The 18442-nt window shown below is 43.0% G+C and overlaps 1 protein-coding gene across 1 annotated transcript; it reads left to right on the plus strand.

The window, feature by feature from the left end:
• Window positions 1–9712: 9712 nt before the first annotated feature.
• Window positions 9713–17834, plus strand: LOC123079084 (ubiquitin-like-specific protease 1D). The gene is made up of 14 exons (XM_044501760.1): window positions 9713–10196; window positions 11227–11287; window positions 12755–12813; window positions 12912–13192; window positions 14007–14070; window positions 14535–14629; window positions 14728–14757; window positions 14832–14927; window positions 15525–15612; window positions 16296–16390; window positions 16680–16802; window positions 16972–17083; window positions 17258–17365; window positions 17446–17834. Exons 1-14 carry the CDS (start codon window positions 9882–9884, stop codon window positions 17620–17622), a joined length of 1704 nt encoding a protein of 567 aa, XP_044357695.1. The 5' UTR covers window positions 9713–9881; the 3' UTR covers window positions 17623–17834.
• The last annotated feature ends 608 nt before the right edge of the window (window positions 17835–18442 follow it).

Consider the following 18442-nt stretch of genomic DNA (forward strand, 5'->3'; position numbering starts at 1 on the left):
CAGGAAAATAATTTGTCTTGACAGTATGAAGATCCTCAAGCCATGAAACATAATGACCTATCTCCTCGCAGTTTAGTTTAGCCCTGGGACAGTGGACGGTCATGTCTACCAACCGTCGGACATGTTTGCTTGAATGGAAATAAGCTATCAATAGAAATTAGTTGTCAACTATTTTTGAATAAACAATATCGAAGACATAAATATGGTTGAGAAACTCACATAATGGTATAACTGGAGGTGTCTGCACATCCACCCAGATGTCTCTATTACCTTCAATATCATCTTCGGGATGAATATCAAAGGTGATAAACATATCAGGCTCAAATGCATAAGCCTTGCATAGTGCTTGCCAAGTTTTGCATTCAAAATAGCTGTAGGTGTCTGCGTTGTATAATTTTGCGTGGAAAGTATAACCATGCTCGGTCTTCAAGTAAACTCTCTTTACCTCCATAGTAGTTTTCATAGGACTGAAACCTATCTTATCCAAGACAAAAACTCTTGCATGGCAGGGGATGCGCTAGTAGAATAGTAAAAGATTTAAATTATAAGTTGAAGCAAATGAAGCAGATGTCATGCTTAATTACAAAAAAAGACTTGTCATTGTGACTTACTGTATCCACTTCGAAGTTCTCGTCCAGCTTGATGCTGAAGCGCCTATCATCATCTAGGAAGATTCTATCGCACAGGCATCGCTCGTCTTCGCAGTATTCACAAATATCGAAATCCTTTTCGTCATCAGACATTTCCTATGTTCATAGTTGAAACATTAATTGAAAATCGATCGAAGGCAACTACCAGGATACTCAACACAAAAATCTGAGGCACTCGATATTTCCTACATGTTCTGGCACAAGTCATGCCAAAATTCACGGTAAATTTCCGGCATGACCTTTGCTAAAATAGGACATATCGAGCGCCTGAAATTTGCCGGAACGGAAATGAATCAACACTCCGGCAAAACATAGGCCACTGGGAGGTATAACCTGCAAACAGGACCGGCCACTTGGGCAAGAACATATCCTATTTGAGCAACACAAGATATACATTTCAAAATATCTTATAGGACTCATATTGACATGAGCATTCAATAAGCAAACCCAAATTGTAAAATAAATAAGTATTCAAATTAGCATGCATTCAATAAGCAAAAGTAAATCATCTCATGCGTCTGTACATCGTCGAATATTATCACTAATACATTCCGAATAGTATCATACATATAACATCACTAATACAACTAAAATCCTAGCGCACGACAGGTATCGGCGCGTGTGGTGGACACCCAAAGAGAAGGAACCATCACAGGATCATAGCTCTAGTGAGATCCCTGGAGAACCTGCCAGGTATTGGATAACCTGTGCTCCAACGCAAACAAGTAGCGACGGACGTGCGCGTCCTCCTCCCTGACACGGTGACGTACCACCTCCGCGGGGTCCTCGAGCCTCTGGACCGTCACTGGCCCACGCGACCGCCACCAAAGAAGGTTCGGGTCAATGACGGGATGACTCCTCACCAAGCTGAGCCCCCGGTAGGTAGCGCCTCCTAGTACCAGCCCGGTGGAGCCCAGTCCCGGACATGGCCCATCTGGTCAAGCAGGTGTCCTCCGCCGAGTCGACGACAACGAGGATGCGGGATAGGCATCGTCGACGTCGATGCGGGAATAATTGCTTTAACTAAAAAATAACAACAAATGTGACATGTTCAACTAGTTCTATTAATTCAACTAGTTCTTACTAAAAATAAACTTATTATAAATAAAAATAAACTAGTAGCTAATTAGTACCTAGTTCTTACTAACTAATTAGTACCTAGGAACTACAGCCCTGATTACCATCTAGATTCGTTTCCACGCCTAGATGAACCCTAACTAATTTGATGCAATTAAAATTTGAAGAACCCTAGGCAGAGGTAGGGGAGAGGGAGGAGCAGGCGTGCTCACCTCGGGTGCCTGTGGCGAGGGAGGGGCAGGCGGCGTCGAGGTCGGGGTCGGGGCTCGGGCGCGCGGCGGAGGGCGGCGTCGAGGTCGGGGTCGGGGGCGGCGTCGAGGTCGGGGTCGGGGGCGGCGTCGAATCCGGGGTCGGGGCGGCGTCGAGGGTGTGCGGAGAGCGACGGGAGAGCGCGCGGCGGCCGACGGGCGACGGCGGCGGCGACAGCGGAGGAGTTTGGATTTGGGGGAAGTGGCCGGGGGAGGAACGAACGGTGCGATTAAGTCAAAAGTAGCAGTAGCGCGTTCCGGGAAGTGCGCTACTACTAAGTTAGCTATAGCGCGTTTCCGGATATGCGCTACTGCTATTCCTTTCTCTTTTTTCCCTTTTTTCATTTATTTTTATTTACATTTTATTCTTTTCCTTTCTCCTTTTTCTATTTCTTTCATTTTCATTTACTTTTCTATTTGCTTTCCATTTAATTTTATTTCCTTTACCAGTAGCGCCTTTCTGCGTAAACACGCTGCTACAAACCAACTAGCAGTAGCGCTGTTCGCAGTAGATCGCTACTACTATGTGTAGCCTATCGGCTTAGCAGTGGGAATTTTAGTAGTAGCACGTTTATCTTCAGGCGCGCTACTGCTACAATTGTATCTATAGCGCGGTTTACGCCAATGCGCTACTGCTACTTAGCACTAGCGTGCTTTTTTAACATGTGCTACTGCTAAAGTTCTGTGTATAAGATTTTCCCTAGTAGTGATCATAATCCGACACGGTTCACGGAGAGGAAACGTGTGTAACAATGCACGTAGTTGCCGTTTGCAAAGCGTGTGTGATGTCAGACAGTATCACATACGGTGCGGAAAAACTAAATGTGTGTGATTGTCTACCTACAGTACACGGTTTATAATCATGAACTATTTGTGATGTGCCAGGCATCGTAAAACTCCCGTGCCTGGAATCTACCTGCAAAGCTCCCGTGCCTAGAATCTGCCTGGTTTTAGGTAAAACCACAAAACTCCTACTGCGATGGCAATGCGAGCACAAACGAGTATCAAGGATGAAGCGTTTGGGATATTCGAGATATCAGAAATGGTTATATAGGGACAACTGTATGCATCAAGGCTCCCTATCCCCGACGGTTTCTGGGTCGTGTGGGAAAGACCCCCTTATCGCCGTCACTCACTAAGCGACGGTTCCAAATGCCGTCATGGAAAGGGGTTAAAAACCGTTTGTATAGCACCGACGTGTACCAGTGATGGCAAAGTGAACAGAGGTATATTTGATATACATGTTATTGATGTGTACCTTACTAATGCTCGTAGTAGCGCCTGGGTATTTGATACTGGTTCGGTTGCTCATATTTGTAACTCGAAACAGGAGCTACGGATTAAACGAAGATTGGCAAAGGATGAGGTGACAATGCGCGTCGGGAATGGTTCCAAGGTCGATGTGATCGCCGTTGGCACGCTACCTCTACATCTACCTTCGGGATTAGTTTTAGACCTGAATAATTGTTATTTGGTGCCAGCGTTGAGCATGAACATTATATCTGGATCTTGTTTAGTGCGAGACGGATATTCATTTAAATCAGAGAATAATGGTTGTCCTATTTATATGAGTAATATCTTTTATGGTCATGCATCCTTAGAGTGGTCTATTTTTGTTCAATCTCGATTGTGGCGATACACATATTCATAATATTGATGCCAAAAGATGCAAAGTTGATAATGATAGTGCAACATATTTGTGGTGCTGCCGTTTAGGTCATATTAGTGTAAAGCGCATGAAGAAACTCCATGCGGATGGACTTTTGGAATCACTTGATTATGAATCATTTGATACTTGCGAACCATGCCTCATGGGCAAGATGACTAAAACTCCGTTCTCCGAAACAATGGAGCGAGCCAATGACTTATCGGAAATAATACATACCGATGTATGCGGTCCGATGAGTGTTGAGGCTCGCGGCGGGTATCGTTATTTTCTGACCTTCACAGATGATTTGAGCAGATATGGGTATATCTACTTAATGAAACACAAGTCTGAAACATTTGAAAAGTTCAACGAATTTCAGAGTGAAGTAGAGAATCATCGTAACAAGAAAATAAAGTTTCCACGATCTGATCGCGGAGGCGAATATTTGAGTTATGAGTTTGGCCTTCATTTAAAACAATGTGGAATAGTTTCACAACTCACGCCACCTGGAACACCAGAACGTAATCGTCATAGCTGCACTTTATTAGATATGGTGCGATATATGATGTCTCTTACCAATTTACCACTATCATTTTGGGGTTATGCATTAGAGATAGCCGCATTCACGTTAAATAAGGCATCGTCTAAATCCGTTGAGACGACACCGTATGAACTATGGTTTGGCAAGAAACCTAAGTTGTCGTTTCTTAAAATTTGGGGTTGCGACACTTATGTCAAAAGGCTTCAGCCTGATAAGCTCGAACCCAAATTGGAGAAGTGCGTCTTCATAGGATACCCTAAGGAAACAATTGGGTACACCTTCTACCACATATCCGAAGGCAAGATATTTTTTGCAAGAATGGAGCATTTCTAGAGAAGGAGTTTCTCTCGAAAGAAGTGAGTGGGAGGAAAGTAGAACTTGATGAGGTAATTGTACCTTCTCTCGAATAGGAAAATAGCTCATCACGGAAAACTATTCCAGTGATGCCTACACCAACTAGAGAGGAAGCTAATGATGATGATTATGAAACTTCAGATCAAGTTACTACTGAACCTCATAGGTCAACCAGAGCACGATCCGCACCAGAGTGGTACGGTAATCCTGTTCTGGAAGTCGTGTTACTAGACCCATGACGAACCTACGAACTATGAAGCTATGATGAGCCCAGATTCTGATAAATGGCTTGGGGGCATGAAATCTGAGATAGGATCCATGTATGAGAACAAAGTGTGGACTTTGGTGGACTTGCCCGATGATCGGCGAGCCATAGAGAATAAATGGATCTTCAAGAAGAAGGCTGACGCTGATGGTAATGTTACCGTCTACAAAGCTCGACTTGTCGCGAAAGGTTTTCAACAAGTTCAAGGAGATGACTACGATGAGACTTTCTCACCCGTAGCGATGCTTAAGTCTGTCCGAATCATGTTAGCAATTGCCGCTTTTTATGACTAAATCTGGCAAATGGACGTCAAACCTGCATTCCTTAATGGATTTCTTAAAGAAGAGTTGTATATGATGCAACCAGAAGGTTTTGTCGATCCTAAAGGTGCTAACAAGGTGTGCAAGCTCCAGCGATCCATCTATAGACTGGTGCAAGCATCTCGGAGTTGGAATATATGCTTTGATGATGTGATCAAAGCATATGGTTTTATACAAACTTTTGGAGAAGCCCGTATTTACAAGAAAGTGAGCGGGAGCTCTATAGCATTTCTAATATTATATGTGGATGACATATTGTTGATTGGAAATGATGTAGAATTTCTGGATAGCATAAAAGGATACTTGAATACGAGTTTTTCAATGAAAGACCTCGGTGAAGCTGCTTATATATTGGGCATCAAGATCTATAGAGATAGAACAAGACGCTTAATAGGACTTTCACAAAGCACCTACCTTGATAAAGTTTTGAAGAAGTTCAAAATGGATCACTCAAAGAAAGGGTTCTTGCCTGTGTTACAAGGTGTGAAATTGAGTCAGACTCAATGCCCGACCACTGCAGAAGATAGAGAGAAAATGGAAGTCATTCCCTATGCCTTAGCCATAGGTTCTATCATGTATGCTATGTTGTGTACCAGATCTGTTGTGTGTCTTTGCCATAAGTCTGGCAGGGAGGTACCAAAGTAATCCAGTAGTGGATCACTGCACAACAGTCAAGAACATCCTAAGTACCTGAAAAGGACCAAGGATATGTTTCTCGTTTATGGAGGTGACAAAGAGCTCGTCGTAAATGGTTACGTCGATGCTAGCTTTGACACTGATCCGGATGACTCAAAGTCACAAACCGGATACGTATTTATTTTGAATGGTGGAGCTGTCAGTTGGTGCAGTTCCAAGTAGAGCGTCGTGGCGGGATCTACGTGTGAAACGGAGTACATAGCTGCTTCGGAAGCAGCAAATGAAGGAGTCTGGATGAAGGAGTTCATATCCGATCTAGGTGTAATACCTAGTGCATCGGGTCCAATGAAAATATTTTGTGACAATGCTGGAGCAATTGCCTTAGCGAAGGAATCCAGATTTCACAAAAGAACCAAACACATCAAGAGACGCTTCAACTCCATCCGTGATCAAGTCAAGGAGGGATACATAGAGATTTGCAAAATACATACGGATCTGATGTAGCAGATCCGTTGACTAAGCCTCTTCCACGAGCAAAACATGATCAGCACCAAGACTCCATGGGTGTTAGAGTCAGTACAATGTAATCTAGATTATTGACTCTGGTGCAAGTGGGAGACTGAAGGAAATATGCCCTAGAGGCAATAATAAAGTTGTTATTTTATATTTCCTTATTCATGATAAATGTTTATTATTCATGCTAGAATTTTATTGATCGGAAACCTAAATACATGTGTGAATACATAGACAAACACTACGTCCCTAGTGAGCCTCTACTTGACTAGCTCGCTGATCAAAGATTGTTAAGGTTTCCTGACCATAGAGATGAGTTGCCATTTGATAATGAGATCACATCATTAGGAGAATGATGTGATGGACGCGACCCATTCGTTAGCTTAGCATTATGATCGTTCAGTTTTATTGCTATTGCTTTCTTCATGTCAAATACATATTCCTTCGACTATGAGATTATGCAACTCCCGGATACCGGAGGAATGCCTTGTGTGCTATCAAACGTCACAACGTAACTGGGTGATTATAAAGATGCTCTATAGGTATCTCCGAAGGTGTTTGTTGGGTTGGCATAGATTGAGATTAGGATTTGTCACTCCGAGTATCGGAGAGGTATCTCCGGGTCCTCTCGGTAATACACATCATAAGAAGCCTTGCAAGCAAAGTGACTAATGAGTTAGTTACAGGATGATGTATTACGAAACAAGTAAAGAGACTTGTCGGTAACGAGATTGAACTAGGTATGAAGAGACCGACGATCGAATCTCGGGCAAGTAACATACCCATAGACAAAGGGAATAACGTATGTTGTCATAACAGTTCGACCGATAAAGATCTTCGTAGAATATGTAGGAGCCAATATGAGCATCCAGGTTCCGCTATTGGTTATTGACCGGAGAGGTGTCTCGGTCATGTCTACATAGTTCTCGAACCCGTAGGGTCCGCACACTTAACGTTCGATGACGCTTTAGTATTATATGAGTTGTGTGATTTGGTGACCGGATGTTGTTCGGAGTCCCGGATGAGATCACGGACATGACGAGGAGTCTCGAAATGGTTGAGAGTAAAGATTGATATATAGGACGATGGTATTCGGACACCGGAAGTGTTCCGGAGGGTACTGGGTACATATCGGGTCACCGGAAGGGGTTCCGGGCACCCCCGGCAAAAGATATGGGCCTTATGGGACAAGAGGGGAAAGACAGGAGCCACCAGGGGCTGCTGCACCCCCCATATAGGCCACACCAGAGGAAAAGGAAAGAGGGGAAGGGAGAAGGAAAGGGGGGATTCGCCCCCCCCTTCCTTCCCTCCTCCCTCCTCTTTCCTTCCCCCTTCCGATAAATAAGGAAGGGGGGGCGCCGGCCATAGGAAGGCCCCAAGTAGGATTCGGCCTACTTGGGCGCCCCTTGGCTGCCCCCCTCTCCCCCCACCTATATATATGTGGGGGGACGCCTCTAGCACACCTCAGCCTATTGCATAGCCGTGTGCGGCGTCCTCCTCCGCCGTTTACTCCCACGATCATATCTTCGTAGTGCTTAGGCGAAGCCCTGCGTGGATCACTTCACCATCACCGTCACCACGCCTTTGTGTTGACGAAACTCATCTACTACCTCGATATCTTGCTGGATTAAGATGATGAGGGACGTCATCGAGCTGAACGTGTGCAGAACTCGGAGGAGTCGTATGTTCGGTACTTGATCGGTCGGAGCTAGAAGAAGTTCGACTACATCAACCGCGTTGTCAAACGCTTCCGCTTACGGTCTACGAGGGTACATAGACACACTCTCCCCTCTCGTTGCTATGCATCTCCTAGATAGATCTTGCGTGAGCGTAGATTTTTTTTAAAATTGCATGCTACATTTCCCAACACATGATGGGGCTATAAATCCTACTGGAGGGCATCCATAGCTCCTTCGATAAGGATCTCGCTAGATTTTTCTGGCAGGCCGCGAACGGCAGCCTGAAGTATCATATGGTCAAATGGGCGGACATATGTTTGCCCAAGGATCGGGGGGACTAGATATTATGGCCTCCAGACGCATGAACGTCCCCATCATGCTGCAATGGGTGTGACGGATCTTGCGAGGCGAGGGCGGCTTGTGGCTGCAACTGCTTCATGCAAAAAACCTAAGGGGTGAGCCTCTCCTAGCTTGCTCTCGCTCGGGGGGTTCCCAGTCTTGGAGATTCATCCAACGGATCAAGGAGGATTTCGTCTAGGGGTCTCCTTCACTAGAGGAAATGGGGAAGGAACCCAATTCTGGCTGGATCCTTGGGTGCGCGGCGAGCCATTTTGGGTGAGCTTCCTTGGTCTCTTCGCTATCTGCGTGGACCCGATGCTCCTGGTCTCCGCGGCATCTCATGATTGGTAGTGGAACATCCCGTTCTGTTGCACATTTGGGCAGGTGGAAACTAAGGGATGGGCTAGATTGCAGGTTGTCCTCCCGCCGATGTTGCTGGATTATCCAGACACTGTTTCATGGAGCCTCACTCCTTCGGGTGAGTTCTCGGTGAGCTCGGCTTACCAGGCACTATGCCGGTCGCCCATCATCCCCTGGCTTTCCCCTATGTGGAAGGCACCACTGCCCTTGAAGATTAAGTTTTTTGTGTGGCGACTACTACGAGACTGCATTCCCTCGGGGACTGAGGTGCTTAAGTGGCATGGCCCGGGTGATGGCTTGTGCCCCCTCTGTGCAGTCCCGAAACGGGGACTCACATCCTATTCTCATGCACGGCAGCATGGGTTCTCTGGACTTTTGTCCGCGAGGCTCTGGGGCCCCACTGGGAGGCCCTGGACTTTGCGGAGTTCCTTCAGGACAGAGCTACATAGCCCGAGCGGCGTCGCCGCTTATTCTGGCTAATCTTTGCAGCGATGTCCTGGACGTCGTGGACGACACGTAATAAAATGGTGATTGAGCGGGTCTTTCTGCGGCAGGCCTCTGACTCCTTGAAATTCCTTGCTTTTTTTTGCAGCACTGGCAGCCAATCTCTAGACATCGTCTCGGGCTCATGCTGGATACGCTTCTGACTACCGCGTGTCGCCTATCCTCTTCGTAGGGCCCCTGTAGGGCGCCACTCGATGTTTTTTTCTTCTTATTTCTCTTTTGCTTTTTTGGGCGTGATTATGTTGTTTGCCCGGTCGTATTTGCTATGACGTTTCGATGTTGGTTGTATGGATGGTTGATTTATTTATAAAGCGGGGTGAAAACCTATTTTGAGAGAGAGGGATACTCAGTCGTTTACTCTAAATTCTGGGGATCAACTAGAAATGCCCTAAGGGATTTTTTTTTTCTGTATATGAATCCTACCCTATAAAATTTCTTCAAATCAAATCAAACCAAATCAAAGGAGGCCACGTTGAGTGGACAGAGGCAAGAAGGTGCGCATAAATTGGACAGGCGCCACGCCAGGCAGGGGGACGCATTACTGCGTTTTTGAGGGGGCGATTGAAGCGGCAGCATATCAGTCGGAGGTTATTTCTCGGGATTTCTCCGACTTTTCGAAAAATCTCGTTTTCCCCTTCGTCTCCTCCTTTCCTGCACCCGCCGCACCGCACTCTCCCCTCGTATGGAATAAAACCCTCCTCCGCCCGTTTTCCACCGCCCGCCCGCCGCCGCCCGGCGGCACCAACCATGCCGAACGGCCCGATAATCATCGACCGGGCCCAAATGCCCCTCGACTCGCCGCCGGCGGAGGTCGAGATCATCGCCTCCTCCTCTCCGCGTGTGACGCCGCAGCCCCCTGCGGCGAGCGATGGCGCTTCCGACGGTGGTGAGGGGGATCCGGATGAGTTCAAGAGATTCACTGATGAAAAACTGGAGGAAAGGATCAAGCACTGGAGCGGTAACCCGACCCTATCCGTACCTGACGGCGGCGAGAAGATGCGTAAGTTCCTCTGCAGGATGAAGAAAGAGCTTGATCGCCGCCGCGCTGCCGGGCCGAGGAAGGTGAGTATAATGTGGGCTCTGCATAATCGTTTCACGGGGATTTTCTCCAAACCGCGTGCTTTTGCCCCAATCTGAATTCGTGTATGTGAGGATTATCGATGGTTGTGTTGCAAAGGTGAAATCGCGGGTGACCAAAGGGGGTGTGTTATCAGCTGATCTGCGTTTCTACCTCTTCGTGACAGGAAGTTTGTTTTGTTTCAGTAATTAAATTCTAAATGCTGGCTAGTAGTTTAGCCTTGGGTGATGTCCAATTTATAATGTTAGGTAGCGATTCAGGTGCCTATTGTCAGTCAAGTAATTTCTTGTCAGAGATAGCTATGTATTCAGTGTGATGAGTGATATTAGGATTGGTAATTTCATAGAAGTCGTCAAATTTGGGTTTGTAGTTTACTACTTGATGCCCCACTTTCAATAGCCTCATTCTCTTGATTAACTGCAGATTTGTGCTCTTCCCTTTTGTATTCAGTTAAGGAAAGTATATGTTTTCTTGTTTGTGAAAGTGGGATGCTGGAAGTTCTAACCCATGGTTGCAGACTTGTGCAATTAAGTTGGCACATAAGCAGCTTCTGCCAAACATTGTTTTTGATGGAAAGAAAAATGAGACCATAGGGGGAAGGACCCCTCGGCCTTTGATTATAGAAGCAAGAATATTGGTTGAAATATTAGCTCCCTGCGCGGGATCGAACCCGGCTGGCTTGGAATGCTTGACAGTGCCCCTACCACTGAGCTAGTGCTCAGTTCACTGTGCCAAACGTCTTCTGTTCCACGATGTATCATTTTTATCTTGAATGTGTTCGAAACATCACTTCTTTGGTGTTATGGGCATGTGAATGAGATATTGTGTCTTCACAATCAGGGCAACTAACAAGGAATTTAATAATATTTCTGAACAATTTACTTTTGCTATGTTCTATGGTGGTATTATTGGGCCGTCCTAATATATTCCTATTTGTGAGCATACTTTTATTGAATGATTTGTCAGCATATTTCATCCATGCCCTTACTTTGTGGTTTTCATTAATTATTGTAGGTTGACACGGGTCGGAGACAGTCAGCGCAGACACCCAGTGGGGATGATCCCTACACCTTCAGTAAGCTTTATTATTTCTGTTTAGTTGTTTATGCAATGCACGTCGGTAGAATATCAGGGAAAAAAGTTGAGTGTACGCCTAGGCGCGCTTAAGCTCTGAGTGGAGGCCTACCGCTTCGCTTTTGGGGTAAGCGCTGAAAAAAGCGCTCGGACGCCTAGGGTTAGATGAAGGAGAACCGAGTGAGACAAACAGAGGAGAGCAAGGCGACATTGCGCCGCCAGATCTGGGGCTTTCTTCCCCGACCTCACCACCCATCTTCCCCAACCTAGTGCCGCTGGACCTTGAGCTCCCCTTCCCCGACCTCGCCACCAGTCCTTCCCCCTCTCCCCCGATCACGGACTCCTCCTCGTCTAGGCTGGAGCCTGGTGGCTTCTCTTCCCCAACCTCGAGTTACTCCTCGTCTCTTCTTTCCCAACATAATTGCTATTTTACATTTATACTCCCTCCGTTCCCAAATATAAGTCTTTCTAGAGATTTCAACAGGTGACTACATACGGAGCAAAATGAGTGAATCTACACACTAAAATATGTCTACATGCATCCGTATATTATATTCCATTTGAAATGTCTACAAAGACTTATATTTAGGAACGGAGGGAGTACATGCCTTGCATGCTTTGAAAAATGATTTTTTTGTGTGCCCTTGTTCCTGTCCATATGACATCCATACAGAACGGTTAAGCACGCCTAGGCGCTGCTTAAGCTGTTATTGCACTATAAGCGGAGGCAAAACGCTCTCTCAGCGCCTAGCGCTTAAAAAACCCTCAAGTAATATCAGATACATATGCTGTTTTGTTTTCTTGTACCCATCTGATGGCCACCTGAAACCCATAGGGATAACTGCCATGTAGAAGAAGGCCAGATGGCATGGTTTGAAGGTGATTTGGGCATTGGAGGGGGGTGTTAAACTATTGGCTAATTCAATATTCTTGTTTTAATGAACACATGCTATCCCAATCTCTCAAACAGAATACATAAACAGTACCGAGACTTGGTTATCGTTCATGGTTTCTGATGCTAGATGTTGTTAAGACTTAAGAGGAAGTAGCTACTAGCTAGCATATAGCTGAATTTAGATTTGGACTTTCTAGGAAGTTCTTATAATGGATAGTGGTGGTCAACTGATTTCATTATGTTGTATACTGCTCGACAAGATATGGATGTTTCCTTACATGGGAGGGAGCATAGATGCTTCAGGCTCTAGACAGTCTGTTTACAAGGTCAACAAACACCTATGGTACCATGTTTCCAGCATAATCATATTTTGTTGATATAAAAAATGCACGTCCCTTTTGGATATTTCAATGGCATAATGCACCTGATCAGTAAGCATTAGGATTCATTTATTAGGTCTTCCTTTTGGTGGTTGGTCGATCTAAGACCTTCCTTTTTCCTGCCTTCAACTGTCTGATGGGTGCCACTTATGTTTTATCAGTCATCAATGTACCTTTGCCATTTCTTTTGCAGAGGAAAGTGACCATATCAACTGCAGCAGGTTTTCTGATAAATGGCATTGCCATGGCAAGGTATGCATTTTAGTGTCCTCACTCCTAGTTTTGTATGTCACGATACTATTGTGGTTAGTATTTACAAACGTTTTGACAGCTTTCCTGGTTATATGTAGGGCGAAGCAGCATTCGCTGATGAGCTAGGCCATTTTAACACAAGCAAACGTGCTTCCCAAGTGAAAGATCGGAAAAGAGCAACGAACACAGTGAATCATCAACCAAAAAGGCGTAGAGTTTCTCAAAATATTGCTGACAAGAAACATTTAGATACAAATGGTAGGAAGTTAGGTATGAAGATCTGTACAGAAGATCAACAGAAAAATAACTCTGTTGAGCCAAAGGGCATGTCCACTAAACTACGCACAGAAGATCGCACTTCTGGGAGTTCGACCAAGAGGTATTCACTCCTGTTTGCTGATCCAATTCATCTGTTCTTTTACCTTTATTAGTTGTATGAGCTATATTATCTCTTCTTTAGTTGTCGTCTATTTTGCTTATGCGTCTGAGACTTTTCACTTTGTTCTTGTTGTACAACATTTATGACTTGTCATTTTGCTTGTGCGTGTCTTCATTTGTTGATTTATTTCTCTTTCTATTGCCACTCTGTCAGCTACACTATCTTGTGTTCCATTTATAAATAAACTTCAATATAAATAATCCTGGTGTCTTTCTGATTTCATAGACACTGGTATCTTTGTTTTGTTTGTGTCTCCGGAGGGCTGTTATCATTATTAGAGACTTTAAAGATTATGTCCTGTCATTGCAGCAATTGGCATGCTAAGCACATCTATCTTCAATGCTATATCTTCTTTGTGTAGTCCATAACGTCACCATTAGCTGTTGGTGGAAGGTAGTGAAATAATGAAACAGTGGTCTTATAACATGCATATACGACTCTGGAGCCCTCATAGCCAGCTATTTGGATTAACCTGATGGAGTCGCCATGTGGGAATAAGTTTGCCTTATCTTTTCTAATTTATAAGAGGAACATAGTTGCATCTGAATAATTCTTATAAGTAACATCCGTCTTTAAAACCACTATATGTGGTATAAACCCCGGATCGTGACTGTAGATTGTAGTTGTGCTGGATGGGAGGCCAGGGTTTGTAGCCATGGTGTACCACAGCTCTTGGGTGAGGGCTTGGGCTCCTGTTGGTATGTGGTACCCCACATAACATTTTGTTTCTCTGATAAATTATTCTGATGTGCAGGTGGGACCATTCCAAGAATCATACCTACCAATACCGGAGGTTAAATAGAAGAAACGAAAAGAAGGTGAGTATGCTGCCAGCTGTTTCACCTTTTTCTTTGACTGTTCTGTGGTATTGTTTTTTCCATTCCCTCCTTATGAAAATGAAATTCATTATCAGAACTAAAATTGCTATCCGCATCTAGCGTTATAGTACTTATCATGGTGTAACATTATGAGTACAAATGCAAAGGTTGTTCCTGTTATTTCATCCAACATGTTTTCTGAATAATAAATCTTTTTTAGCATAAACAGTAGAGAAGGCCACCACTATAAATAATAAATCTATCGAGTTAAAACCTAGATCTGCCAAATACAAATACTGGTCATCAAATCATTTACAGTGTTTGGATTTGATTCACTGAGAAGATCGTCATTGATGCTTGAATACTTCATCATTATCATTAATTTCATTAATCTTAGCTGCAAATGTTTGACATGAATTAAGACTTCTACATATGTATTCCAATCATGCTCTTATCTTTGTCAGGAAGTAGTTCTCTTGGATGACGAGGATACAGAACTCTTGGATGACGAGGATACAGAACCTTCTAAATCAGTTGATGTCGAGATTGTTAATATATGGTAAATTGGTAACACAATAAGTGATAATGTTTCTGCCTGTTAACATTTCATCACTATGACCATTTATATGCTTAATTAATCAAATTGGATTTCTGTAGGGACAAATCACAGATCTACTATCCGTCGAGGTAAGAATCATGTATTGTTAGAGGTATTGACAGAGGGATTCTCCGCCCATACTAATGTCTACTACTGTCTACAGGACTGATCCGGAAACTGTCGAGCTGACATATTCTGACATAAAATGTCTTGACCCCGAAGTTTTTTTAAAATCACCTGTCATAAACTTTTACATCCAGTAAGTAATATATTCATTCTCTTTTCTGCTTGTGACATTATCTTCCTCTTTCTTCTGTTAGTAAGTTCAACGTCCAAGTGCTCACATGCAGCTGTTGGAAAGTTTGCATGGGTATGACTGAACTGCATTTATTTATAGATGTCTTTTTTCTTTTCTTATTATATGCAGTTCTTACCTTAGATGCCACTTAAGGACTATCAAATGTTATGTAGAATTAGAAAAGTACGTTATGTGATGTACTCACTCTATCACTGAGCTACTACAGGGAATTATCAGTACCAACAGACTAGTTAATGAATGCGTGGTTGAAAGACATATTTGATGTGTATAAAGGACTAAAAGTGCAAAAGTGTATCCGGTCAAATGATTCATGACGTGTCAACATCTCACATTTACTGTGATGTGTTCCCTTCAAGATCGAATGTCGGCGTTGTATTTGTTTTTCTAGTTTGGATGGTTTAGCTGAATAAGCATAAAAAATTCGATCATATGCTTTCTAGTCCCTCCGTCCCATAATATAAGAGCGTTTTTGACACTACACGGAGGGAGTAATTTTTAATACATGTTTTCTGTCCATACCGACTATGGCAATGTCAGGTACCTAAGAAAATCCAGGCCTTGTGACGACTTGTACATCTTCAATACATATTTCTATAGCAAACTTGAAGAAGCGTTATCCAGGACGGTATGCTCTTTGATCTTATTGTGTTGTATTTAGTTATTTATGATGTTCAACACTACATGTCCTTGCAAATCGATGGGTTAAAGTTACGTTCTAGGTGGTGCATGAGCTGGCCTGAAGTGGAAGCTTCATTGTTCCCATACAGCGATGCACACATAAACATGACTTTCTGCTGTAGTGCACTGCATTCTCTCATTGCAAAGTTAACACCCTGGTGTCATTCAATTCACATTATTTTTTCATATACTAATTTGTCCATGTTCTATTGATTTTCCAAAGCTTATTTTAAATTATATCACCTTACTGATAAGGTTAGTAAAATATGGGGCTGACATGTGCATATGTAAATATAACAATCATATTACTTTGTACTTTTTCTTGAGACAGTTTTTCGAATTGCGAAGTTTTATTCCCAGTTTACGTTCCAAGAAATTGTATAAAACCATGGCAGTCATTTGAATATTTAATGTGTAAATTGCAATATGCATGGGTTTTTTTGTTTTCAACATGATATGTTCCAGAAAGCCGGTTCATATATGTTTTTCTCTGGAAAATATCGTACTTCCCATTACTTCATTTTGTAAATCTCTGTTTATTTATTTCCTTTTGCATGTTGGGATCACCTCTTCTTCACCCCCTCGAAGCTAGCGTTTTAAAATGCTGACTGACTTGTGCATTTGTTCTAGGGTGAGTGTGGCTCGCAGTTTAGCAAGTTAAGGCGATGGTGGAGAAGTGTAGATATTTTTAAGACACCATACCTCCTTTTGCCAATTCATGGACAGTAAGTTTCTTATTCTCAGGATAATACTGCAAGATGAAACCAGATGTGCTTATCTGCTACTCCCAAGCACATATTATTTGTTTGGTTGATATTTGACATGAGGGTGTGTTTGTTGGTCAATGGATAACATTCTAGTGTATCTAGTTATCATATACTACCTCCATTCCAAAATATAAGACATTTTGGTACCTACCAAAACGTCTTATATTTGTACCTACCAAAACGTCTTATATTTTGGAATGGAGGTAGTACTTATAAGATGGCGATTATCTTATGTTCTGTAAATTAGGGTGCATTGGAGCTTGGTCATTATCTTCATGCCCGCAAAAGAGATAAAATCTGGGCCAAGGGTGTTTCACTTGGACTCTCTAGGACTACATTCCAGTGACAAGGTTTTTGGCGTGATTGAGAGGTATGTTTCATGATACTATGTGAGAAAATGGTCTTGATCCCAACCATTTACTATTCAGGACTGGAGGGTGCTGTAGTGCTGTGTACCCTCCCTATAGGGGAACCTGCCATTCTAAAGATTCCTAATTTTAATGTCTTGTCCATGCTTTTGAAATTGTATGTTTTCACAGCTATCTCATAGAAGAATGGCGCCATCTACAGAAGGATTCTTCTTATGATATTCCTTTTTCAGACACAATATGGAGACATCTTTCAAGAAATATACATAAGGAAAAAATCGAGGTAAGAACCATAGTGTTTTTAATGATGTTCTCAAGGAGCTGATTACTTGAGAATGTGAACTTATGATCGTCGTGAATTGAGTTACAATGAACTTGCTGGCTTTACAGTACCTATTCCTTCACTGTGCTTTTTTGTGCCAGTTTTCTAAAGCTGCCTTTCATTTCCACTTGCAAGGTGCCCCAGCAGCAAAATGACTTTGATTGCGGTGTCTTTATGCTTTACTACATCGATAAGTTTATTCAAGAGGCACCAGATGATTTGACAGGAGTGCGGCCTTGCAAGGTGTAAATTAAACTGCTTCATTATTTGTATTCAGTATAAATATCAGGAGTCCTGACTTTTGTGCTCTTGCTGGTTTTTAGTTTGGACGCAAGTGGTTCAGCCCTGTAGAAGCTTCGGGGCTGCGGAAGCGAATACGAGTTCTGCTGATCGATATATTTCAGAACGCTCCACCTAGTGATAGAAATTTAGTGTCACATGCCGATGATGACTCGGAAGATGAAGAAGATAAGGGCAAGGACACAATCGTGATCGTGTGAATGCAACGACGAATGAATGAAGTCAAGCAATGCAAAGATCATGGTGCAGTTTTGCATGAGAACACCGTCTGGCTGCATATTGGCTGTAGGTGCGATGATACAGCCAAGGTCACAATAGTCGTGACATTTCATATGTGGACCAGTGTATATGTTGTTTTGCGGACAAAGTTCCAAAGATATAACAATACAGCAAAGCAGACACACATATATCATATGCTGCTTCCATTACTAAATACTCCCTTGTCCGAAAATACTTGTCAAAGAAATGGATGTATCTAGACATAATTTAGTTCTAGATACATCCATTTTTATTCATTTCTATGACGAGTATTTCCGGACGGAAGGAGTACAAGTCTTTGTAGAGATTCCACTATGAACCACATACGGATGTATATAGATGCATTTTAGAGTGTAGATTCACTCATTTTGCTCTCTGTGTGTAGTCCATAGTGAAATCTCTACAAAGATTTATATTTAGGAATGAAGGGAGTATTTGGGTATGCACCAAATGTTGCTTTGACCTGCCCATGGAAATTACTCTCTTCATTCTAAAATACTCCCAAGTTGAGTCACTTATTTTGGGACGGAGGAGTAATTGATAACTTTTTCTTAAGTCAACTCAAGTTTGACCAAGTCTCTAGAAAAAACATATCAATATACCAAATATGTTTCAGTGGATTCTTTATAAAACGTATTTCCATACCATATATATTTGATAGTGTAGATCTTGGTACATTTTTCTGTAGACTTGGCAAACTTAAAAAGGTTTGCTTCCGTGGGGAAATATTAATTTGGAACTTGAATTTGTATTTGAGTTATG

The sequence above is a fragment of the Triticum aestivum genome, chromosome 3D (genome assembly GCF_018294505.1).
Source record: "Triticum aestivum cultivar Chinese Spring chromosome 3D, IWGSC CS RefSeq v2.1, whole genome shotgun sequence".
Lineage (NCBI taxonomy): Eukaryota > Viridiplantae > Streptophyta > Magnoliopsida > Poales > Poaceae > Triticum > Triticum aestivum.

Bases quoted from the DNA above. Each gene is read 5' to 3' on its own strand.
- LOC123079084 (XM_044501760.1), top strand. From the start codon at position 9,882: ATGCCGAACGGCCCGATAATCATCGACCGGGCCCAAATGCCCCTCGAC. The intron at 14,630-14,727 runs GTAAATTGGTAA...GGATTTCTGTAG, and splicing joins GTCGAGATTGTTAATATATG to GGACAAATCACAGATCTACT. The intron at 17,366-17,445 runs GTGTAAATTAAA...GCTGGTTTTTAG, and splicing joins CAGGAGTGCGGCCTTGCAAG to TTTGGACGCAAGTGGTTCAG.